At 42.5% G+C, this 26694-nt stretch overlaps 1 protein-coding gene across 2 annotated transcripts in view; it reads left to right on the forward strand.

The window, feature by feature from the left end:
• The window catches only part of AASS (aminoadipate-semialdehyde synthase), a 50165-nt gene that overhangs the window by 18724 nt on the left and 4747 nt on the right, over positions 1–26694 (forward strand). For both annotated transcript variants that reach the window (XM_024219624.3, XM_024219625.3), the window contains 14 exons: positions 158–306; positions 2814–2936; positions 3086–3197; positions 3641–3700; positions 3795–3862; positions 7463–7581; positions 11010–11139; positions 12246–12356; positions 13605–13713; positions 15534–15674; positions 17555–17722; positions 20190–20285; positions 22552–22667; positions 25052–25140. In XM_024219624.3, the coding sequence (XP_024075392.1) occupies positions 158–306; positions 2814–2936; positions 3086–3197; positions 3641–3700; positions 3795–3862; positions 7463–7581; positions 11010–11139; positions 12246–12356; positions 13605–13713; positions 15534–15674; positions 17555–17722; positions 20190–20285; positions 22552–22667; positions 25052–25140 (1591 nt within the window). The remainder of the gene's footprint in view (positions 1–157; positions 307–2813; positions 2937–3085; positions 3198–3640; positions 3701–3794; positions 3863–7462; positions 7582–11009; positions 11140–12245; positions 12357–13604; positions 13714–15533; positions 15675–17554; positions 17723–20189; positions 20286–22551; positions 22668–25051; positions 25141–26694) is intronic.

A 26694-nucleotide genomic window follows, 5' to 3' on the forward strand; every position in this document is an offset into this window, starting at 1 on the left:
AGTACAAGGTTTTCCAAATACTGCTGATAGCAAATATTGTTACCCTAACTACAGAGAACGTGGATCACTTGTCTAAAAGGCTAGATCAAATGCAAGTTCCCTTGACTATCAATAACATCCATGTGAGAGATTCTGGAATTTGTGACTTTCTTTGCAGATTGCACCGTACACTACTTGTTTGATTAATGGAATATACTGGGAGCAACACACCCCTCGCTTATTAAATCGATACGATGCAAAAAAGTTGCTGGCTCCGGTTAAACCTTCTGCTGCTGCAACTGAAGGTTGTCCAGAGTTACCACACAAGTAAGGCACCTTTGTTTGAGAGTAAGAATTATTCTCTAGCATTCTAATTAAGCAATAAGGATCAGTGGTTTCAGCAAAGCATCTAATAAATACATTGACAGTATATGAGAGAAACTTAGGAGCAGAACACCCAACCCATCCTGCTTTCTTTTCCCATATGCTTCCCTATTTCTTTGTTTGTTTCCTTTTGGAATTTGTACATCCCACTTAGAAATGTCATTCATTTGTACTATTGACAAATGGCAGATTTGTAAATTAAGTTAACCCTGCACATATTTCTCTCTCTGGGGAAAGGATGAGAGAACAAATGTGACAGATGTTGTGTGTGCAGATTTAATAAATCAAATACTTCAGCTGAGTTAAGTATTTCATGTTGTCTTAACTAATAGAGTGCTATACAGAAAAGGAAACCTACATTGCAAATTTGAGACTGGTGAAGTGTGGCCCCCTACCTGAGTTCACTTGTGACTAACTCCCTAAAACTCACCTCTAACATACTGTTTAGAACAAAGAAAAAATCTTTTTTCATGCTTGACCTTATTTATGAATCAATAAACCAATGATAATTGTAACATATTGTCCTAGTAATGATAAATCAGTAAGCACAACTAGCTCTTAAGGCTTAGATGTTAATCCATACTTTAATATTTTGCTGATCAATTGATTATTGAAAACATCTGCTGTACCACATGTTTCTTGTCCATTTTTGTCAATTACTGAGTATTTAAGGGCCTCCCTTATCAATGACATCATTTTGTCTATTACAACATACATCTATAATAGTAGGAATCTCTTTATATACTAACTGTGCTCACAGAAGAGACAAAGAAAATAAACTATTGATCATTGTCTCCTTTTCATGGTGTCTGGTTTATGTAATTGATAAGTTAAAGAGATGTCTTTAACTATCTACTAATTTTATTGATTTAAAAAAAGATATCTATAACCAAATCGTTATAGAAATAGTCTGTTACTGCAATTCCTGGTAAGATAAGTGTCTTTCAATAGATTATTAATTACAGAAAATACCTGCCCCACGTCCGTTACAAGTGGTTCCTTTCTGGACATAAGAACGGCCATACTGGGTGAGGCCAATGGTCCATTTAGCCCAGAATCCTGTCTTCTGACAGCGGCCAATGCCAGGTGCTTCCACTCCCTGCTTTTAGCAGTTAGAGGCTGAAGACACCCAGAGCGTGGGATTGCATCCCTGATCATTTTGGCTAATAGCCACTTATAAACCTGTCCCCCATGAACTCAGCTAATTCATTTTGAACCCAGTTAGTTTTGGCCTTCACAACAACCCTGGTGCGTTGTGTGAAGTAGTACTTCCTTTTGTTTCTTTTAAACGTGCTGTTTGTTAATTTCATTAGGTGACCCTGGTTCTTGTGTTATGTGAAGGAGTAAATAATATTTCCTAGTCACTTTCTTCACACCATTCATGATTTTATAGACCTCTATCATATTTCCCCGTAGTAGTCTCTTTTCTAAGCTGAATAGTCTCTGTTTTAATTTCTCCATGTATGGCAGCTGTTTCATACCCCAAATCATTTTGTTAGCTTTAGCTGCTGCTACATGTTGAGTGGATATTTTCAGAGTGGTCCCTAACCTCTGTTTGCCAGAAGCTGGGGAATGGGCGACAGGGCATGGATCATTTGATGATTACCTGTTCTGTTCATTCCCTCTGGGGCACCTGGCATTGGCCACTGTCCGAAGACAGGATACTGGGCTAGATGGACCTTTGGTCTGACCCAGTATGGCCATTCTTATGTTCTTAACTATCCTCAATGACTCCAAGATCTTTCTTGAGTGGTAACAGCTAATTTAGATCAAATCATTTTGTATGTATAGTTGGGATTTGTTTTCCAATGTGCATTACTTTGCACTTACCAACATTTGATTTCAGCTGCCATTTTGTTGCCCAGTCACCTTTGTGAGATCCCTTTGGAACTCTGCCACGTCCAAAGCAGACTGCCATCTTGAGTAATTTTGTATTGTCAGCAAACTTTGCCACCTGACTGTTCACCTCCTTTCCCAGATAGCTTATGAATATGTTGAACAGTAAAAGTCCCAGTACAGATCCTTGGGGCATCCTGTTATTTACCTCTTTTTTTATCATGAAAACTGACCATTATTTCTACCTTTTGGTTGCTTATCTTTTAACCAGTTACTGAACCATGAGAGGGCCTTCCTTCTTATCCCATGACTGCTTAGTTTGCTTACGAGCCTTTGGTGAGGGACCTCATCAAAGGCTTTCTGAAAGTCCAAGTACCCTATACCTAGTGGATCATCCCACAAAGTTGTTGACCCACTCCAAGCATTCTAGTAAATTGATGAGGCATGATTTTCCTTTAGAAAAACCATGTTGACTTTTCCCCAACGTATTGTATTTATCTGTGTCTGATAAGTCTGGTTGAAACTCTTGTAAAGAACAATCTTCTGATATTTTGTAACGATTCTTATTTGTGTTTGGATGTTCTTGTTCATTGTTTTTTATTTAATTACTTTAGACTTATGGCAATATGTGACATTTCAGCAGATACTGGAGGATCCATAGAATTTATGACCGAGTGGACATCAATTGACAGTCCATTTTGTATGTATGATGCTGACCAGCATATTAATCATGGCAGGTGGGAGAACCTTTAATTTGCACTGTACTTTGTGTTTCAATATCATATTCGACTCAGACTACTATATGAAGAGTCATGCTTTTGAAACATGACCGCTAAAGATATGACCAAGAAAATGTGACATGGAATCCTCATGTTTTCTCTTCCAGTGTGGAAGGCTCTGGGATTCTGATGTGTTCCATTGACAACTTACCAGCCCAGCTTCCTATAGAAGCAACTGAATACTTTGGAGACATGCTCTTAACTTATATTGAAGAGATGGTAAGGCCTTGTGTATTCAGTGACAGAGTGAAGATTTGAACTTAAACTTTGGTCTGCCATATATAGATTTAAAAAAATCTGCTGTAGAACATAACTGAATCAGTCTGAAAAATGACTGCTCCACAATGTGTGAGGTAAAATTTCCAAAGGCACCAAAGTCCCATTTTCAAAAGTGACTTTGGCATGTAAGAGCCGAAGTCTCATTGAAAGTCAATGGGAATGAAAGTCACTTGAAAGAATTAATTCTATGGGTCAGGAGAATTTCAGGTTTCAAAGGTTCTTTTATGTGCAATTCCTGCATGTATTTTAATATGCCTTAAAACCTTAACAGTTTCCTTCTTTTTTTAATGAAGGAAATTTTTCCAAAGAGGATTTATCTCTGAAAGTTTTCTGAATATATGTGGGAAATAAAATGCTCTGACTGAAATCCTTCATCTCCACAGCTGTTATCTGACGGCTCACAGCCTCTCGAAAGCCAGAATTATTCACCTGTTGTACGAGATGTAAGTCTTTCAAGCTATTTCCATTCCTCTTCGGACCTAGATATGTAAAGTTCAGATGTAGGAAAAGTAATTTTATGTTTCATATACTTTGTAGGCAGTGATTACGTCCAATGGTTCATTGACTGATAAGTATAAATATATCCAGAAATTGAGGGAGAGCAGGTAATGTATAGTGTGGTTTAAGTTTCTCATTGTCTTGATTCTGTGACTCTGGTTTTAAATAACTATGCTTGCCTTTTACCTTCTTTTTTTTTTTTTTCATTTAACTAACTGTTGGTGAAATTCAGCTGTGTTAATTTATGTGGTTAAATGTATCCTGGGTTGAATCTCCGTACTGTGTCTAACCCCATTAGCATATATTACTAATTTAATGCTGAACCTGAGGAAACAGCCAAGGTGACAAATGTGTGCCATGTTAGTAATCAGGATTTCTCAGATGGAAAATAACTGCATGCTAACTGTATTCTTCCCTCCTTGCACCTTCCAAACATGCAGCACTAGCTTATTTAGGGGTGGCTGGGTTCCGAGGACCAGTAATATAATTTTGCAGACTTCCAGTTTTAGTACTATAGACTTGCAGTTCTTGCCCTCAGGAAGAGGTGTTCCTCTTGCCCCACTGATGTGCAGCACTCTTCTGTGATTGGGTGTATTCAGGATTCTGCATAAAGGCCTCTGACTTTCCATTAGATTTGTATAAATATATCCAGCCCATCACCTGAGGTACCATTCTATCCTATTTGCACAGCTGCAAATGACACATCTCTTTAACTAACCTAAATGTCCAAAGTGCTGTACACAGATTACTTAATTGAACCACTCACATGTATGTTCGTGATGGGCAATAGTTCACATGTTCTATCTATAGCCCATCACCTGAGGTACCATTCTATCCTTGTCATGTCTCTTTTATCTTGCAGTGGTAAAAATGAATGGAGCAGATGGGGTTAGCTTCATTCACTTAACGTACAATTTCCCTCCCTGACTCTTCATTTATTCCTAGTAACCAACACATGTTTTATTGTTATGCTTTTAACAGAGTAGCGTTGTTATGGCAGTGATTAACTCTGTCTTTGTGGGTTTTTTGGCTAGTTATGGCTGGAGCACATGTAATTTTAAAGAAAATTAGGAAAAACACAAAGGAAATAAATATGGATTTAAGCACTAGGTACATTCTTGGACCTTAAAAACAATGTAATATGTCATTTTCCTCACATCTGGGTTGCAGAAATTTTAAAATATAATGGGTCCAGATAATTAATAGTAAATCCCTCTGAGGATATTAGGAAAATTCTGTTTTAAATGAAGAAGAGGAATTATTTACAGGTATTATTGCACCCTTTTCTTTGGTAGTGGAGCAAGTCATTTGCTTCTGGAAGACCACAGCTTACAGCATATGCTGTTATGGTGGACAACCTTAGCCGGTTGTCTTCACTAACATACCTTCTTATTCCTGGCGCAGCATTGTGGCCTCTCTTTTGGCACCCTTCTTAGCTCACACTAGACCATGCAAGAGGTTAAGAAGCTGAAAATCCCTTTGGTAAAGGGTCAACTTGTGTGTAGATTTTTTTGATCTTTCCGCAAAACAGTGTATTGTGCCTAAAGGAAGAGTGGCCAGAGCCTTTTCTCTGATGCCTTCCCTTTGGATTTCTTTGAAACTAATGCGAGTGAACTTACTGTTTAAAATGTGAGGAGAGGAGAGAAGTTTGATGGCTTATTATACCCTTCTCTCTAATCTTTTCACCGCTGCATAGCTTATGCTGGTTATCTGTTCCTCTTGCACAGCTGCAAATGACACATCTCTTTAACTAACCTAAATGTCCAAAGTGCTGTACACAGATTACTTAATTGAACCACTCACATGTATGTTCGTGATGGGCAATAGTTCACATGTTCTTTTCTGGAATATAAAAACTTTGCTGCAATTATTGATGTACCAAAAATATCTTAGTAGCTTGTAACAGACAAGCACAAATACAGGCAGGGATCAGCCAATCCCAGTTTGGTCAAACTCTTGCCGTTGGACAGCTAGAGCTAGAGATCAGTGTGTTTAGAAGCTTGATACTGCAAAAGCCATTTCTTCTGCAAGGAGTCTTTCCTCTGTTCCAGCACTGGTGGTGCAATCTACTTTACCCCTCTTCGTATGTCTGTCTGTATGTACACATCTGGTGTAGGCATGGAATGTGTGAAGAAGTCATCACTCTTTCTCTCTGGGTCTGAGAGTAGTATCCTTAGGGAGGAGGATCTTGCATCCGAACTGATGATGGGGCTGTTGGAGGAAAGATTCTTTGTCCTACCACGCCAAAAGATCTACAAAGTGATATTTAGCAGGTGTTGGTGGTTCATGCAGTAATGCTGGGACTGTTGTCAAATCTGGGACCATGTGTACAAGCAGGTTTTATTATGTAGATGCTATCTGTCTATATAGGTTCCCACGATGCCCTGAAGTGACTCTGGTATAATCTGTCCAAAGTTGGCCTCTCAACTTAGAGGTCACAGATGATGGAGGGAGCTAGGCACAATCTGGAACCTTGCAATGTTAGTCCAAGATGATACAATCCGATCACTAGCCCAGAAGTGGTCAGGTTGTTTTTTGAAGTAGAGTAAATGATGGATTCTTTTTTTATTTGAAGACTTCAAGTTAGATTTGAGAACTTCCGTAACTCAGACAGAGGAGGTGGGCCTATTGCAGGACTGGGTAGGTGAGGTTCTCTTGCAATGTTCAAAAGTTTGTATTCGATGATCATGATGATCCTTGCTGGCCTTAAAGTCTTTGGGCCTATGAGTAGGGTCCTACCAAATTCAAGGTCCATTTTAGTCAATTTCATGGTCATAGGATTTTAAAAATCGTAAATTTCATGATTTCAGCTATTTAAATCTGAAATTTCAGTGTTGCAAATTGTAGGGGTCCTGACCCAAAAAGGACCTGTGGCGGCAGGGGGGAGGATCGCAAGGTTAGTGTGGGTAGGGTGGGGTGGGGTTTGCAGTACTGCTACACTTACTTCTGCACTGCTGCTGGTGGCGGCGCTGCCTTCAGAGCTTGACAGCTGGAGAGCAGCAGCTGTTGGCCGGGAGCCCAACTCTGAAGGCAGAAGTAAGGGTGGCAATGCCACCCTTACTTTTGCACTGCTGCTGGCCGGGTACTACCTTCAGAGCTGGGTAGCTTACTGCTGCTCTCTGGCTGTCTAACTCTGAAGGCAGCACAGAATACTGCAACCCCCCTAAAATAACCTTGTGACCCCCTGCATCTCCCTTTTGGGTCAGGATGTCCAATTTGAGAAATGCTCGTCTCCCCAGTGAATTTTGTATAGTATAGGGTAAAAGCACACAAAAGATCAGATTTAATGGGGGGAGACCAGATTTCATGGTCTGTGACACATTTTTCATGGCAGGGCTCTACCAAATTCACAATCTGAGGTTGGACTAGTTTGGCTGTTGAGGAAAATTCAGTGACTTCTGAGGAAGAATGAAGTCGCAGCTGCAGTAGCTGCTGGAGGAACAATGGAACAGGTATCGAGTGGTGTGACCCTTTTTGAGGCTGGATTTAGACTTCTTAGTTCACTTTCCCTGAAGTAGGCGTTGTGCAATAGAAATTTTAAAAAAGCTTAGGGAAGTGACATTGTACTTTGGTTAGATAATCAGGCCGCAGAATTTAAACTTCTTCCTGAAATGTGTTCTTGGTTCGTAAACTAACGAAAACATACTGACTTGACATTGGCTTCAGCAGTTTCCTGTATGTTTTAATTTTGACTATAACCCCTCTAGGGAATACTCGCGGTCACTAACCAAGGATAAGAAGAGGGTCTTGTTACTTGGATCTGGCTATGTTTCTGGCCCTGTGATAGAATACCTCACTAGAGATCCCAATGTAGAAATCACCGCAGGTATGTAAGGCCTTGCTTGCTTTCAAGTATTAAAGAACTGTATTCAGCTTCAAGTTTGTATACTGTGTATTGAAATAATTCTTTATTTTGTACCAGCATGGCAGCACGCTAAAAACTTTTATTTAAAAGCATATGAAGTGTGCTATGGGAAAACTGAAGATATATTCTACATTTGTAACTATTGTGCACCTCATTCAAAAAATTATTCTGTAGCTTTAAGAACACCTTAAAGAGACACCAACTTGAAAATCACATTGCTAGCTGAAAATATTTTACCTACTTCTTGTTACAAGTAGTGCCTACGAAGAGACTGCAGAGACTATTTCTTTCTTTTCAGCTTAATTCCTGCATCTGCCAGTATTTCGTGCATAGTCAGTTTCATTCTTTCCTTGGCAGTCAGCTGCACTTTCTGTCATGCAAAAGCATGATGACACCACTTTTTTATGTGCTTCACTGGGGTGGAGGCTCGCGTGAACTATCTTTCCCCTTCTCTACAAGAATGTGTTTAATCAGCAACAATGATAGCAAAGCTGAAACCAAATAGGCAGCAGGCAGGTGTATGCACAGACATCAGGGGGAAAGTGGGAGGAAGTTTGGCCAAGTGTGTTTGCTGTCATTCATGTCCAAAATAACCTTCCAGTCACCACCAGGGGAAGGAGATTTCTGACTTAAAAAAAAAAACCTCATTAAAGTCTGCTCCATTAGGGAATGGGTTCTCTTGGAATTAGTTGACTTAAAAAATTATAGTTGACAAGTCCCTCTTAAGAAGAGCTAATGAGGTGCGTGTCTATAACAAGTATCTCTCATGATCTTTCTTTGCCCACCTGTGCGACCTATCCCACCTTGTTTGTCGCCCTTTGCTGTGGCAGTGGTGGTTGAATTACAGTAGCATGTAGAGAACCCAGCTGAGTTGGAGACTCTATTGCAGTAGGCATTGTGCAAATACACAGTAAGAGACAGGCCTTGCTCCTAAGAGCTTGCAGTTTAAATACCCTACAGATAAAGGGTGGAAGGTGAAACACATGCATGGAGAGGTGAAGTGACTAGTTTACTATTCCACAGCAGGTAAGTAGCAAAGTCAGGAATAAACTGGCACCTCCTGACTCCCAGTCCAGCACCCCTACCCGCTAGACCATGCTGCTTTTCCATTCTGTTTTATACAGTAAACTCTTTGGTGCAAGGACCCTTCATTTTATTAATTAAAATAAACTCCACCCATTTAAATTCCTACTTTGTCTAGTATGTGTAGACCTAAACCTACAAATAAAAACCTCTTTCAAATAACACTTTCTTTCTTAGCAGCCTATGGATACAGAGTTTCTCCTGCAAGCTGATGAGATCGTGGATGCCTAAAGCATTGTAATGATTACAGCTCTCTGATCCCATCAACTGTTGCAGGAGAAACAGACCCCTGAACCCAGTTCCTGGTGTTTCAGTTTACTTTTCAGGCCTGTGAACCTGTTGATGGCCATAGGACTACTCCACATGGCTACGGGTTGTGTAACTGGCCCCATATCACAACATTTAAGACTAGTTTTCTAGTGTTGTACACTAAATTGACAAGATAAATCACTGTCCAGAGTTCGCATAGTTCTAGGTGCTGTATGTGAGATTGTGTTGGGAGTGGCAGAGCAGAATGCTTCATCCATCTAGATCCTCTTCTTTCAGGCTTTTCTGTGTTTGATCCTCTTGATTTTTTCCCCAACAGTTTCTCCACTGACTCTTTATCTCAGAACAGGTACCGTTTGCCTGCATGAGTTCGTGGTAGTTTTGGCTGGTCATAGCGTAGCTAGCTGCTGGTATATTTTCTGGCAATACCCTTTTATTTTATTCCTCCCAGCTCTTGTCCTATTGCATGGGAAGGATAGCTCAGTGGTTTGAGCATTGACCTGCTAAACCCAGGGTTGTGAGTTCAATCCTTGAGGGGGCCATTTAGGGAGCTGGTGCAAAAACCTGCCTGGGGATTGGTCCTGCTTTGAGCAGCGAGTTGGACTAGATGACCACCTGAGGTCCCTTCCAACCCTGATATTCTATGATTCTATAATTAATATTCCAGTGGAAATATACTTTCTGAGATCCCATCAGCGTCTCTCTTGTGAATTGTGACCAAGATTTTCTCAGTCCTGAGTATCCCCATTGTAGTTCTCCCTCCCCATGTGGCTTTTCCTTACATTCTGTGTAAGAATTCCTTAAGCATTTTTGTCTAATGGATCATCTTTTGGATCCAGTTCCAGCACATTTCTAATGATGAAGGGAATCCGATCTGTCCCCTTATCAGCAGTCCACTCATTTTTTTTTTTTCCAATTTTTAAAAATTTCTTTTGTTTCTTTTTTTTTTTTTTTTTTTTTTTTTTTTTTTTTAAAACCCAACACAACCATGTTTCTGTGTCCTGCATCCACCACACTTCCTAATGGTGTTTGGATCGGTGCATCCTTGGCAAATGTGGGCAGCTATTCCATAATGCCTAAGCAGAGGACAGAGTGCCTGGAGGATGCATGGGAGGCAGTGCACTCGAGGATGTCCTGCTGCACAGAGTTGGGACAAAGGAGGGCTGGCCAAACCAGTGTTGCAGGCAGAATTTCAGATGCTGTGCCAAGGTAGTGTGCTGAATTGCTGACTGTAAGATAAACTTGTGCTAGTCTAGGCTGCTGGTGAGGACAAAACGCTGTTAACAGCTGCCGTTATTAACCATGTTTTGTGTGATTGGAGCCTACAATGTCACTGACTGACTAGAGACACTGAGGAGGTATGCTTTGAGGTTGGGAGGAAGGGTAACAGTTTTAACTTCATATGGAGCACCTCATTATTGGCTAATGTTGGTGCCCCACGAGGGCTCAGGAAGAGACCACCTGTCTCTCCTGATTCCTACAACAACCTGCTTGGTCGTACTCGAGACAGCAATTAAGGCTGCTAGGAAGAGAAGAGGGTCAAAATAAATAAAAAGAACAGGAAGGAATAAAACAGAGTTGTCAGAAATGCTGTTCATTTCCTGTTCTCGTTCTGCAGTTTCCCTTAGTGGATCACTGTTTCTCAAGGTAACTATCTCCTGTGGATCCCTTAGGTCACAGCTGCTGTAGCTTGATACGAGCAACGCACTAGAAAGTGAAGAAAAAAGTCAAGAAATGAGACACTTACACCTGTTTATCTTTCAAGTGTGCTCCTTCTTTTGCTTTCTACTTTCTGTGCAACTGCTTACTTAAGAAAGAAAGATGGATGTGGAGTGTAGTTGTGTATTTGCGAAGGAACCCACGCGACAAGTGCCAGTGAATGGAGTTTGATGCATGATGACTAGGTTATTCTGCTAGTTTGAACCAGGATGGAGGGTGCAGTTGGTGTTTTTACCTTGATACTTTGGGGAGTGGGGTTGGGAGGGAAGTAAGAATCAATTTCACTTGTGTAACAGTTGACATTCATACTTTTTAAACAGCATCCATCATGAAGGAGCAACTTGGCCAGCTGACCAAGAAATACAACAATGTTACTTCTGTTCATGTGGACATCATTAAGCGCGAGGATAAACTGTCCTCCTTGGTGAAGACACACGACCTTGTGATCAGGTCAGAATGCTGATTAAAACACAGAGGGCTTGATCCTGAGATTTGCTATGGCTCCTTTACATTTCTTCAGTGGCACAAGTCACCTGTGTAGCTGCCTTTAAATAGCTGCCTGGGGATTCCACCAAGGTACAGGGAGTCACTGGGTGATGTAAAGCCAGCATAGTCCTTCTCCCCCCACTCATAGCACTCGGGGAAGGGGTGGAGATGAGGTGTGTTGGGGGGCAGATAGTGACTAGCCACGTCCCTGTCTCTCTGCAAACAAGAGCACCAGGACTGTATCTAATGCAGTGTTATCTCTTTGTTAAAGAGGCAAGATTTTCAAATGGCTCTCTGTTCAGCTCCTTCGTGGGCATGCAGTGTTAATTGCACAAACATTTGTGTCTACTTGGGGGACAGAATTCACCCACAAAGCCATCACCTGTATGTGCTAGTTACGTTGCTCAGTAAACACATACAGTCATTGGTGCTTGCTAAATTGCATGCACATGTACAGAGGCCAAATTTGGAAAATTCGGCCATTACTGTCACATGTTTGAAGAGTAAAAGGTTTTCTTTCTGAGCATTAAAACTAGCATTAAAGTAGGGATGGAAACTGCTTTATAGTGCTTGCTGTTGAGTCCCCCCTCACTGAACTTGTCCTGAGTGATATCTCCTTTTCAGGCAGCCTGTGCCCTTCCAGGGATGGTTCAGCAGGACTTTTAATAAAAGCTTCTTCCAAGATCGCATTCTACTTTGAATCTGTTAAATATTTAATGCACCAGTGTAGAATGTGGAACTGGGAAATGAGGGCCTGGTTCTGTTTTCACAAAGGTGACACTGAAAGCTGGGGCCTGCAAAGGGTTGAGAGAATTTGAACTCACTCCTCCACTGCCCTGCATTTTGTACAGTCACTTGCAGCAGTGCAAAGTGGGTGTAAAACAGTGCCATTCCGCTTGGTAGGAATTCATGCCCACTTGAATCAGTGTAAAAACTGCATTTAGATCAATGATGGAGGCCCCTTGTGTTAATAGACCTCATCTAGATGGAAATAAACTTTTTGCAAATTGTCTTCCAATGATAACACCAACTAGTCAGATTTTGACATTCAATTTTTCTTTTGTTGGTAGCTTGCTGCCTTACTCAGTACATCCTTTAGTCGCTAGGAAGTGCATTGACAGCAAAGTAAACTTAGTGACAGCCAGCTACCTAACACCAGCTATGAAAGAACTCCAAGAAAGGTAGGTCAAAAGATCAGTAATGAGATGTGACTTCTTTCTTAGGTACCTACATGGCCCCATTACCGTACTATTAAAATTCCTCACAATAGTTAATGTATTTATGCTCTCAGTGTCTCCTGACTCACTATTATCCACATTCTACAGATGGAACTGAATCAAAGAGACTAAGGCCCAGATTCTCAGATATGTAGGCACTTAGCCACCATTGAAAGATGGGTTAAAGCAGTGGTTACCAACCCGTCGATTGGGATCGACTGGTCGATCCTGGAGCCTCTGCCAGTCGATCGCAATCTTCGGGCCGCTAAAAGTCCAGCGGGGCTCAGAAGTGGCTGGCTGCTGGCTCGTCTTTGTGGCCCCTGGGGTGGGGTTAGGTGGCTCCACGCGCTGCCTCTGCCCCCAGCACTGTCCCCACATCTCCCATTGGCTGGGAACTGGCCAATGGGAGCTGCGGGGGTGGTGTTTGTGGGTGCGGGCAGCTCATGGAGACCCGCTGCCCTCCTCCCCTCCAGAGGCCGCAGAGACATGCCAGCAGACAGCGGCTTCTGGGAGCAGTGTGGGGCCAAGGCAGACACGCTGCCTGCCTGAGCCCCGCTGCACTGCTGGCCGGGAGCCGCCTGTGGTTAGCACCTCCTGGCTGGAGCCTGCACCTCACCTCCCCGGCACCGCTGCCCCAGCTCGGAGCCCCCTCCCAGAGCCCACACCCCTCACCTCCTCCTACACCCCAATTCTCTGCCCCAGTCGGGAGCTCCCTCCTGCACCCAAACTCTCTCTCTCTCTCCCAGAGCTTGCACCCCTCACGCCTGCATCCCTGCCCCAGGCTCAGCCCAGAGTCCCCTCCCACACTCCGAATCCCTCGGGCCCCAGCCCAGAACCTGCACCCCCTTCCATGCCCCAACCTCCTGCCCCAGCCTGATGAAAGTGAGGGAGAGTGAGTGACTGAGGGAGGGGGGGAATGGTGTGAGCGGGGCGGGGCCTCAGGAAAAGGGTGGGGCTTTGGAGAAGGGGCAGGGTAGATCCTGGGTTGATCTTAAATTCAAAATGTGATCTTGTGCGTAAAAAAAGTTGGAGACCACTGGGTTAAAGAGTTACTCCCCCATTTCCCAGACTCAGCACAGAATCTGTCCTAGCGTTTCTCGTTTGTCCATGGCTGACAATGGCTATCATGGGGCTATCGCTTGTCAAGTTAGACTTCAGGAATATTATGCAATATTCTGACAATACTGTGATTTTTTTTTTTTATTATTTTAGTGTAGAAGCTGCTGGTATTACGGTTATCAGTGAAATCGGTTTGGATCCTGGCCTTGATCATATGTTGGCGATGGAGTGTATTGAGAAGGCAAAAGATGTAGGCGCTACGGTAAGGTGGAGCATGAGTTCCACATGCATAGTTTTGCCAAAGCGATATTAACAAAACTGTTATTCCTTCAGCAAGAACTTGTCTTTGCTACTGTTTGGTAACTCACTCTCTGGAGGCCTTCAATCAATGGTGCCCAGAGCTTGGATTGTGTGATGATGCTAAATGCCAGTACAAAGTGCATTGGCACTCCCCTTGTCATGTGTCTGCACAAAGGGTTAAACTGAGTTACATCACTAGGTTAGAATAGCTTTGAAGCTGTGCTTTAAACTAGAAGTTTAAACTAATGCCAGTGAACAACTTACATTTTAAAATGAATGAATTGGACTAATTGGCTTAATTACATTGCCTCAGACAAATAGCATTTAATATTGTGCCATTTATCATAAGCTCTTAAGGTAGTACAGCTTTTATTCTGGAAAAGACTTCACCACTTGTCTGCTGCAGGCTCAGATGGAAGCATATGGGCCACTTGTTTTTGGAGGAAGTGTTTCCTAGAGAACAGTGGACATTAAGGTTACTAGTGAATATTGTTTTTCTGTTTTAAAAATCAACCTTTTTTTTTTTTTCCCCTCTGAACAGAGGAGCCATGAATGACCTGGAAAGTGCTCTATGCCTGCTGCAACTTCCTCAGTGCTAGAGCCATACTTTTTGTTAAACTTAAAGTAACAGCTGTGAATTTCATAATTACCATCTAGCTCCTGGGTCCATATGCATGTCAATGAATCCCTTTCCTTTTGGCTCACTTTAAAGCCTACAAAGCCTCTTGCTCGTAGTTTCTATTTGGTGATTCAGGAGGACTGAGTCAGCTCTTCCTAGGCAGCCTGCCAATGCCAGTCCTTGTGGGCCGGAGAAGTCTCTGCTGAATGAAGCAAGATGCTGTCTCTCCTCAGGCTGAGCATGCTGTCTCTCCATTGTCCCAGCATTCTGCCCAGGGTGAAAGATCAGAATGGGGGTTCTTACTTGGCTGTCTGACTTAGTGTGGATCAGCACCTTTGAGCCACCTGCCCAGATGACATGAGGGTACATTGGCTAAACTCCATTGGCTGCAATGGATCTGGCCTAATATTTTCTTATCTGCAATGCTTGTGAAATGTGCAAGCTTGACAGCATTGTCAACTAAATTCCTCTACCAGCACATAGATACCTCCATAAACAAAGGCAGTCCCAGTGGTCTCTCTCTCAGCCCTGCTAATCTGCCTCAAGTTTTCCACAGAAGGGGAAGGTAGTGAATGGTGGCTAGTCACCAGGCCCAATTAGTTTTTGGCTTGTTGGCTCAGATTTACCACCAGGCTGTCCCAGGCGGTGGTCTCAGTACAGTTTCTATTGCTAAGCCAAGAAATTGTCATGAGTTCTGCTAAATAACTGTTGGATGCTACTGTTCCATTGATGTGAGTGGTGCTTCACTGGAATGAATTTGCCCCATTATGTATTGTTCATCTGTGATCTCTTCTAGATGGGAGCGGAGGGGGGCAGATCCTCAGGTGGTGTAAATTGACAATTCAAGCAGTTGGAGTCAATGGAGCGATGTCTGTTTACACCAGCTGTGGTTCTGCCCCAATACCCTCAGAGATGAAAGTCCCGTGAATAAACTCACTCTGTGGCCTGTTATATGTGAAAATCATAAAATTTTTTGGCACTGTTGGCATAAAATACTCTCTGTTCTTTGCCTAATTCAGGCCTTCCAGGGAATGATTTACTAAACACAGGTAACTGAATATTGCAGGGAAATCAGTGGTGGTTGTTTCCTGTTGCTAGCTGGATGATGCAGTTTATCTTTTTCTGATCATATGCAACTTGTGGATTTATTTTTATATTTGCAGGTCATATCGTACACTTCCTTCTGTGGTGGCCTGCCAGCTCCTGAATATTCTGCTAATCCTCTGCGATACAAATTCAGTTGGAGTCCACAGGGTGTTCTGTTGAATACAGTTCAGTCTGCCACATATTTAAAAGATGGAGAGGTGAAGTAATCCTGACCCTTCTATTTTAAACACAAGCAGAGAAGATGGTATTAGGCCGAAGAGGGAACTGGGATTTGTGAGCTGTTGCATTATTTTTAAGCTATTGATAGATACACAACTGAGTTTAAGTAATTGTCACTCACCTGTTATCTGTATGCATAAAGTGACATGTCCGCTTGCTACTCTCAGGCTAATATTTGCAGAAGTCTGAGGGCAGCAAAGAGGGATGGGCTTGTGATTAAGGCACTGGACTGGGATGGAGATCTGGGTTCAGGCCCCAACCCTGCCATGTGTGTGTTATGTCACTTGATCTCCTTGTGCCCATTTCCTATCTGTAAAACAGGGATGAAGAGGCTTCCTTTCTCCTAAATTTTGTGTCTCTCGTCTGTTTAGATTGTGGGACTGCCTCTTACTCTCTTTGCACAGTGCCTAGAACAATCCCTGATCTCCTTTGTAGGGGGTGGGGGAGGTGCCTGGATGGTCCCGTAACACAGCAAGACAGTGTCATTGCCAGATTTAGAAATCTGAGTTTCTGGCTTCCAAGCCTGTGTTTGTTCCTCTGGCCCACTCCACTTTGCTCAGATAAACTACTGATGGGTGCACCACTAAGTGTCCAGGAGTTCAGTCAGTATAGGCATCAGTCTGGATGATTATCCAAACCCCTTGGATCTCCAAAGAGGCTTTCTTGTGACAGTTTAGGGTTTCACTGTTCTAGCTACCATGCAAAATGAATTGGGAACTGGATTTTTATGTGGAAAAAATAAATTGGTCCAAATTTCAAATGAAGGTCATGTGGGTAGATGGAGAAATGTTTATTTAATTCTGTGCTGGTTCACCCATTGCTAGTTGAAGTTAGATCATGGCTGTCCAGGATTTGTTATGAAAGGCTCTGCGGGTCTCTTGGTAAATGCAGCAATTCTCCTCCCTGTCCCCAAATCCATAGTTCTCTTTGACTATTGTGTGGGCGTTCCTCCACATGTGTCTAAGGCTTGGTCTACACTAACCCCCCAATTCGAACTAAGGTACGCAACTTTAGTTATTCAGTGAATAACGTAGCTGAAGTTCGAAGTATCTTAGTTCGAATTTACCTCGGTCCAGACGCGGCAGGCAGGCTCCCCCGTCGACTCCGCGGTACTCCTCTCGCCGAGCAGGAGTACCGCAGTCGACGGCGAGCACTTCCGGGTTCGACTTATCGCGTCCAGACAAGACGCGATAAGTCGAACCCAGAAGTTCGATTGCTTGCCACCGAACTAGTGGCTGGGTATAGACGTACCCTTAAGCAACACACAATACATTCCTGTGGCATGGCTGCAGGCTTTGCTGCTACGGATGGCTTTTGAGAAGGCAACGTCGCCCCCTTGCTCAGAAGCCACAAAAGGAATTGGTATCGATGCAGCAGAGCAGACCTGTGCTTCAGCTGCTTGAAGGAAGCACGGTTCAAGGTTTTAGGCCTCATTGATGATAGAGCTAGTCATCCCATTCTTTTATTCTTCTTTAACAATGTATTCTTTACATTTGCTTGCTTTTTAGTGGCAACTGAAGATGTTCGTGGGTGCAGCTTCTGTATCCAGTGCACGTGGTGGAGAGTGATTACTGTTATCTTAAAACAAACCAATCCCTCTCCCCCAAAAACTTAAATTTTTGAAAGGCAAACTAGTCCAGGGCCAGATCTTATCTTACTTACACTGGTGTAAATCAGTGAAGTTATTCCAGATTTACACTGATGTGAGATCAGAATTGGGTCCCTTGTTGCAGAGTGTAAAGCATAGCACTAATCTGCAATAGGCATTGAAAATAGAAATGTTCTTTTGAATAAACAACCTAAAATACAGTGCACTTACCTGCCTATTTTTTTTTTTTTTTTTTTTTACAATCCTTAGGTTATTAATATTCCAGCTGGAGGAGCATTGCTTGATTCTGTTGCTGTCATGGATTTTTTCCCAGGATTAAATTTGGAAGGTTTTCCCAACAGGGACAGTACAAAATATGCGGAACCATATGGTATTCAGTCAGCCCATACCTTGATAAGAGGCACCTTAAGGTATAAGGTAAATTCTTAGATATTTTCTGGGTTTTTTTAAAAAATTTAAAATCTTGTTCAAATTAGACAAATTTTTATCAGTTGACCGTATCCCTTCAATTCACATCTGTCACATTTTCAGTGATAACTTTTTACCTGCTATTGTTACGAGGAATACCTGTGATTGCTATAGCCAAGAGGGACCAAAAAAAATAGTTTTTTGCTTTACTTTGTAAATATGACTGCACTTTGCTGTGTCCAAGAAGCAAGAATAATTTCCCCCATTTCCCTAGATAGTTGACTATTCAATTTGCATGGGTTTCTGACCCCCCAACAGTGTAGGGAAGAAATGTTTTAAGAAATTGGCAGGGATGGTTCCTGAAACCTGCTTTTTTTTTTTTTTTTTTTATATGAAATCCCAAAGGAAAACTGTCTTCTTGCACAAAACAAAATAATAATAAAAAGCACTCTCTGGCCAACTCTCAAAAACACATGGAAGATTAGAGCTAGTTTTTGTGAAAGATGAGAGTAATTTGATGTCCCCTTCTTTCTCTTTTGCTCATCTTCCTCTGAGGTGATGCCACAGGGATTTGTTTTTGGCATTTTGTGGAAATGAATGAGGTGTGGTGTGAATTTTTTTTGGGGGGGGGGGGGGGGGTTATGAAAATTCCACTGCATTATAATCCAAAAGGATTGAGTTGGTCCCTTTCTGTCTTTGTGCAAAAGCAGAGCTGGCTCAAGGAGCTAGTGAAGGATATATTGGAACCTTTCACCTTCTAAGTCCAAGTATGGTTTATATTGGTCAGAAGCTCTAATAATATAAGGCCTCTGAAATGACTTTGTTACAGTAGGTACTGTGGTTACTAGGTACTTTAAATGCTAAGTGATGGTTGGTCTAAATCTAGTTCCCAGTGGGTAAGTGTGAATTTTAAAAAAACTAAGAAATATCCACCAACGTAGCTGGCATGAATTGATATTCAAGGCTGTGAGGTGAAGACATGAATGGCCATGAAGACTGCACTACTTTCTTATCTCAAGGAGTTGGTCCCTCCATTTTAGGACTGAAATACATTGGCAGGGTTTTGTAGGGGAGCTTGCAGTATTGCTTTTTTTATCTGTCCTGTGGGTATCTAGTGGACTTCAACCTCTAGCACTGAGCATAAACTTTAAAAATGAATGTAAGGCCTTGTCTACACACGAGTTGCACTGACAGTTAAATCAGAGCAATCCCATTATGTGGACATGAAAACTGGTTTAAGAGCAGCTTATCTGGATCTAAGCTTAAGTAGGTAAGGAATTAAGTCATGTAACAGAAATGTCTGGATTGGTCTCTACTGGTACGAATACATCTACGCTACAGTAAAAACAAACTGCAGCCCTGATTCTCAGAGGCTGGGTCAACTGACTTTGGCTCACTGGGTTTGGACTGCAGGGCTAAAAATTGCAGTGTAAATGTCTTGACTGGAGTCCAGGTTTTGAAACCCCTCAAGGGAAGTGGGGTCTCAGAGCCTGAATGAGTCCTGCGAGCACAAGTCATCTGACCCAGGCCAGTAACTGCCATGGCATTGTCTTTATTGCAGTGTAGACCTTCCCTTTGACTGCAGAATATGGTGCCCATGTGATTTCTCTGTGCCAGCCACTGTGGAGGATGCTCTGAATGAAATTAGCCTTTTGTGGGAGTGTATTTTATTGTTAACCTGGGTTCTTGTCTTTCCTGCATCCTGTGCTGTCTACATAGTAATTAACATCCAATTGCTTTGAAGAATTTACAAATGGAGCAGTATTTTGTTTATGAAGTCTTTTAATGTCAGAGAATCAAGAAGCAGCAGTTGTATTTTTTAAATGAAAACCTTCGCATAATACATGCTGCTTTGTTTGCCTTTTTTAAAAAAAAAAAAAAATCTCAAACAGTCAGGAGATTTTTATTGTAAAGGCCTAATAACCTTGACAGTGTCGCTTAGAATGCATTCCACTTCTATGCTGTTTGCAGCTCTGATATTTCTGGAGGAAGAGCGACATGTTTGTACCCTAGGCATTCTGAGCCCAAATCTGATTTTACTTACTGTGGTGTAAACCAGGAGTTAATCCACTGATGTCAGTGCATGTACTGATGTAAAATTGGGGGTGAGTGAGCTCAGAATCAGGTCCTTTGTCTTTAATTTAGCTATTGGCCAGCTGAACAATTATGACAAGCTTTCCTTTGGGAAGGTACCAGTCAGCTGACCCCTTTGATCTGTTCAACCGATGCTACTTGCTGGGGAAGGGATAGCTATTTCTTCTGCAGTTAAAGAGCACATTGAAAGGGGTAAGGGAGTGGGGAGGGCAGTGAGGTTAAACCCTCCTTGGCATCACGTCTGACTGCAGTCTTCCCATGTGTGTAATATTAATCATGGCATTGTTTGTCCTTGTCTGACTGTAGTGGGAAGTATGTAAATATTCACCTGAGCATCAACTTGCACTGTGCAGCATTTATAGACAACTTTGTTTTGTTTTAGGGGTATTCGAAAGCCGTGGGAGGCTTTGTAAAATTAGGTTTAATAAACCCAGATCCATATCCTTTGCTTAGCTCAACGGCACCACCTATAACCTGGGTAAGTATGTAGGATTTAATTTGTTTTTCTTCTTTCCTTCATTCCATTAATCTTTCCCAAGGTTTGGGATTTGCTTTCTCTGGGAAGCCTGTGTTGAGTTCTGTTCTGTGTTTGTAAGGAGGTTGAATTCTTAATGGCCTTTATTGCTCATAATTCAGCCCTCACTGGCCACTGACATTTGGCCACAGTTGGAAGACAGGATACTGAGCTAAATGGACCTTTTGGTCTGACCCAGTATGGCTGCTCTTATGCTCTCAAACCCAGAGGCTTCTCAGCATGCATTTTATTTCCTCATGACACCCCTCTTCCCCTCCCCTCCCCCCCCGTGCCAAGGAATTGCTTTTACAAGCCTTTTCTGATGCAGGTTGCCCATATGACTATTGAGAACTTTCATTCTATATATCCTTGTGCATATTTTTAATTTCCTTGATGGATATTTTCAAGTCCTGCCCTCCTCTGCTGTCTTCCTTTCCACCAGTTTTGCAAATTCTTCCCTTGTTCTTAAGTTTACATGTAGTTTTTCTCCTAGACGTTTCTCCTGATATTTGTCATCTGCAAACTGCCACCCAAGGGTCAGAAACTCAGCTGGTGTAAATCCCCATAGCTCCATTGAGGTCACGGGGAGACTACACTGATTACTCTAGCTAAGGGACTGGTCTACAATGTATTTTTCCTTTGTTCAAGGCTGCCTGTGAATGTAGGACAGGGTCAACTGGCGATGGGGGTAGCTAAGAAGGATACAATTAGAGGCTTGACCTCTGAGAGTGTCTACACTGCAATTAAAAAGCTGCGGCTTGCCTGTGCCAGCTGACTGGGGCTCAGGCTAAGGGGCTGTTTAACTGTGGCGTAGACATTTGGGCATGGGTTGGAGCACAGACTCTAGGACCCTGTGAAGTGAGAGGGTCCTGGAGCTCAGGCTGCAATGTCTATTCCACAATTAAACTGCCCTTAGCCTGAGCCCTGCAAACCCAAGTCAGCTGGCATAGGCCAGCTGCAGGTGGCTTATTGCAGTGTAGACATCCTAAGAGCCCAGAATCTAGCCTGGCTGAACATTTTCCCTGTAAACTATTTTTTATGGAAAATGGGTTTGTGATCAAAACCCTCCCCCACAAATGTCCACTTTCTGCAAGTGTGTTGTTTTTTTTTAGTGAATGTGACTCCAGGATCTGGGGCTTTAAAGAAACTCCAACTGTGATAGGACTCGCAATAGCATGAGAAATGGCAACGCTGCCATTTCAATGAATTTTATCCACGTGTATTAACAACGACAGAGTTGTCCTCTCCTATGACTCCTTAAGAATTTTTCCTTTTATTTCATTTCTCTTGTACAATCTTCCAGGTCACAGCTTGAGGCTTGCTGCAGAACTGACTTTGTAACTGCCAGATGACACTTGCTTCATACATGCAATCCTGCTTTACAGCTTCCCTTCTTATATGTTTGGAAGAACATGGAGCAAGCAATAATTAGCATTCATGAAAAATATATTCAGTCCCTGAGATTATCTAGCTATCTATCTAATCTAAAAAGTTATAGGAAAGGATTTTTGGGTAAACATTTGTGAGATGACTAAAATCAGGGCTGTTGGCAGGCTGCCGCCATTCTGTCCTTTTCCTCCTTTCTTTTGTAAATTGAAGTGTCTACCCCTTAGGCGATCGTTCTGGCCTTCCAATGACCTGCCCCCAAACAGGTGGTCTTGGGAGTCACCTCATCAGTCCATTTCCTCCCTTCTTCAAAATGGGATTCCCCCGACTCTCACCTGCTTTAAGAACCCCCCCAGCCAAGCAGAGAACCTCTGGCTCCTCTGACACTTGGTCTCTGACATTTGCCACCAGTTCAACATAAAGCAGTTCTGGGTTCAGTGTTGTCCTCCCCCACTGTCTTTTGTTTGTTCACGTTCCCATGCCCCCCTTCCCTTGCTCAGCAGGGGGGCAGGACCCAGGAGAGACAGGTAGTTCAGAAAGAGTGCTGGCTGGAGAGACTGTCCATGTGTGTGCGCACATGGATAGCCCATCCCCTTTCTCACTCCCTGCAGTATGGAGAAGGGGCAATTGGCTCTCACTGTACTTTAGAATTCTGTCCTACCCTTGCTTCCCTGGAAGCAGAGACCTTCCTCTCTTCTCTCCCGCAAACCCTAGAGATTCACTTTGTCCTCTGTGACCTGCACCTTTAGATAAGCTAGTTTCCTAAAACTTCATCCCAGGGGTATGAGAAGAGGTCCCAGGCCTGCAGGTGGTAACTTGCTCTTTGAATTTTTTTTGTAACTAGAAAGAGCTGATGTGTAAGCTGCTTGGACTCAAACCTTCTGCCGAATCTGCTGTCCTTAGAGACGCAATCTACAACAAACTGGAACAGGACAACAGTCAGCTGCAAGCAGTGGAATGGTAGGAGATTCCAGTCATGATTCTTCTTTTTTAAGAAAGCCTTTCTAGAATCCAAGTATATGGCCCAGAACATGAATGTTAGGGTTTACTAAACATAGTCATTCAGAGATTTTCCTCTAAACTTTACTTTTAAACCTGTGTTTTGATGATTGTGACAAACGTTTGGCAAGGCCTGATCCTGCAGTTGTTACTCATGTGGACGTGTTGCATGGGGATAAGCTGCAGAACAGAGCCCGCATTATTAACCTTCTAGAAAACTGAGAAGTTTGACCCTAGAGATCTCTAAAATATTTAGGAACATTCCGTTGGGTTCCTTGCATTGCAGTTAACCAAATAGTCGATTGACACACTGATGATTTTGCATCCCACTAACAATGCTATGATCTAATGGAGAGGTCTTCTAGAACTACAAGGATGCATTTAAGTTTTAAAAAAAAAAAAAAAAAAAGTATAGTTTCAGACAGCAAAAATTTATCCCCTACTACCACCTTTTGGAGTATTAGGGAACGGATACTCAGTCCTCACAATTATGTGTTTTGCTGAAATATGGTGCTATAGAAAATGGAAATCAAACGAAACATCCACTTCAGCCCTATGTTGGTGTGAGTTTAGTTTGGTTCTGTTTGTATAATTGGTTCCCCTTCTCCCCCCTGCCCCCTAGGTGTGTGTGTGAGTTAATGGTTTCTGAATATTTTTCAACAGGGACTAGTGCTTTTATGTAGCTATCTGTTTAGTTGTATGTTTTTTGTTTTTAAAAAAAAAAAAAAAAACTTAATAAAGTCATAAAGAAACCCACACACATCTTGAGGGATGTATGTGGAGGTGAGGGTTAATGGAATCCAGTATTTGCCAATGCAACGCCATTCACAAAATATTTCCTAGTATCATCTTAGCAGAGTATTTTTGGAGCACTGTCTCACCTGGGTTCATATACTCTGCTCTGTATTACCTAGTATTACGTCTACTCTGTAGACCATGCCTATGGATGAAATTTTGCTGGAATTAATCCTAGAGATGCTCTGCACTCCCGTTCTGCTGAGTCGCAGGGTGGGTTGATTTAAATTGGCAAGCAGGAAACCTCGATTTAAATGATCAATGGTCATCTAGTTTTGCATTTGTATTTTTTTCCTAAAGGTTCATTCTCATTGGTTGGTATAGCCATTAAAATATGTTGATTTGTGGTAGAACTCATACAAAAATGCATGAACACAGCATCTTAAAAAATGCTTTGTATTAACTAGAACTTCCTTAAGTGTTCTGGATACATAAGCAAGAAAAGGTTATCAAAAATGTTTTGCATTTGAAACTAACTGATTTACTAAACAAAGGAACTTCAGTTAGTAAATTGATCAATTGTTTCTGGTCACCATGGGCCAGCTTTTTGAAGATATTTAGGTCTATGAAGATGCCGATAGGTGCCTATTGGTGTTTTCAAAACTGTCTGAGCAGGTTAAGTGCCTAACCCCTTGAAATCTATGGGGGTTAGGTGCCTTCCCTGCTTAGAATTTTTTTGATAATACCCCAAGGTATCTATTTGTATTTTTTTTTTTTTTTTTAAGGCACCTAGATAGCTTTGAAAATCTGGCTGCATGTCCTTCAAGTTTTTAGAATTCATAGATCTTATCTCCCACCTGGTTTTTCTTTCTAGATGGGAAGAGGAAAAACAAGCTTTCCTGTTTTTTGATTTTTTTCTCCCCAACTTCTAATTGGTTTCTCACCTTTGAATGAATTGATCCAAATGAAGAAACTATTCTCTCTGCTACTGCTAGCTAAACTGAACCTAAAAGTAATTAAGGCAAAAGGTTTTCTACACAACAAACTGAAGGTGCTTACATTTGGAAACATGTAAATACCAGCATTCACTCCACTGGAAAGACTGAAAATAGATTCTTATTTTATGTGGTTCATAAAATTGTGGCGCGCATGGCACACACCCATATATAATATAGCTTGAGCTGACCTCAAAAGTTAAAGATGTTTTCCCCCGATTCTCTAATTAAACAAGTACCACTCTTTAACTCGTTTAAAATTTTGAGGCGGACTCATTGATGCAGCATATTTTTTTTTGTTTGTTTAAATGATTTTAATATATTCTAGTAAGCTTAGGCCTTAACATGAGTTGTTATAATTTCAAATTTAATTTTAAACGGGTTTATTTCTCAAAAGGAAAAAAATAATTTAAATTTTATTTGTTTAAATCACTTTTTTTTTTTTAATCTACCTGTGCTTTCGGTTACATAGATACAGGTCAAAATTCCACATGATGTCCTATTGCTCCTCTCCCAGAATTACACACTAAGGACCTTCTCCCTCAATTTGTGTATTGTAGAATGTAACTTCCAGAGGAGAGCAATGATCTCATTCTGTTGTCTCTCTCTCACCAGGTTAGGGATACTTGGAGATGAGCCAGTTCCTATAGCAGACTCCATTGTGGGGGCACTTGCCAAGCACATGGAGCTGAAGCTGCCCTTTGGTACGTAAGCCTGCTTTTATTTCACATTTGAACTGAGGTCTTGCCTACACACACTCAGGAAAATTAATCTGAATTAAGTAAAGGTATAGATTTTAAAGTGGATTTGTTAAACCCTCTGTGTGGATGCTCTCAGGCCTGGTCTTCACTAGGACATTAGGTCGATAGTGATATCTCGCTCAGGGGTGTCAAAAATCCACATCCCTGAGCGATGCAGTTAAACCGACCTAACCCCTGGGGTAGACAGCACTAGGTGGATGGGAGAATTCTCCCATTGACTTAGCTACCGCCTCTCAGGGAGGTGGATTATCTATGCCAGTGGTCACCAACTGGTTGATTGCGATCGACTGGTTGATCCTAGAGGATCTCCCAGTTGATTGTGATCTCTGGTGGTGCAGTGTGGCTGCCGCTAAGTGGCACGCCACTTCCTCCAGCTCCCATTGGCTAGGAACGGCAAACCGCGGACACTGGGAGCTGAGGGGCTCCATGCCTGTGAACGCTCCAGGTAAACAAAACGGCCAGGCCCGCTAGTGGCTTATCCTAACGGGCCAGGAGCCATAGTTTGCCAACCCCTGAAATATAGGGTCGGCTTATGAAAGGGTCATACAGTTTTTGCTATTTTTACCTAACCATCTTGAGGGTTGGCTTATAAACGAACAGGCTAATGAACGAGTATATACAGTAGTTCAGTGTTGCACAGTCATCATTAACTTCTGCTCTGCCTTCTCATCTTCCTTGGAGGGCACAGATGAGCAGTAAGGGAACCAAAATCATCTTGGTGACTGACTTCTCCATGCTTCTGAGGTTGCGTGCTGGGAAGAAATGCTATGGGGCTGCTACTCTGAGTGGATGGCCTTCATCGTAATGGCTGGAGACAGGATTCCTTGTGATTATATGGCTGTCTCCTCCATGGGTAGTCATGTAGGCCCTGCTCCACAAAGACTTTAGCTGCCAGTTTCATGCTGGGATCCCCAAGACCCCCGCTTGGCTGTTGCTTAACCCTGTTAATGTCTAAACTCATGAGGTACCAAATTTTAGCTGTAAAAGTCACCTAGGTGCCTAAGTTTTGGCTTCAGGGTATGTGCCTGCCTGAGGCAGCAGGGCACCTGAATTCCTATCTCACATCTAAACCCCAGTGCAATCCTCAAACCAGGTGGATATAGGCAGATGAAACACCTGTCTTGTCTGCTGGGTCTGATCCATTGGGGTGCTCAGAGCACACCTAACTACATGGAACAGCCAGGTCGAGGAGGAGAAACATAGGATGACACCGCCCCCCCCCCCCCCGCCCCGGTGTCAGTGCTTGTGAGCCTCTGTTATGTACCAAACCATGCCCATTCGTAGCCCATGCCCATCCCAGTCCCAGCATTGTTTGGTACAAGCATGCCTGTTCTCCGTTCCCCACCCAGAGGGACAGTCCTCCACAGATCCTGACTGACATGGGAAGGGAGCAGAATCTGGAAAAAGGGCTCAGACTGCCCAGAAGGGGGATGACAGGGAGAGGGGTTTGGAACCCCCACAAGGGCAAGTCACCCCAGATCCTGGCTCACATGATGG

This window comes from Terrapene carolina, unplaced genomic scaffold (genome assembly GCF_002925995.2).
Source record: "Terrapene carolina triunguis isolate 2854851 unplaced genomic scaffold, T_m_triunguis-2.0 Scaffold68, whole genome shotgun sequence".
In the NCBI taxonomy this organism is placed as follows: domain Eukaryota; kingdom Metazoa; phylum Chordata; order Testudines; family Emydidae; genus Terrapene; species Terrapene triunguis.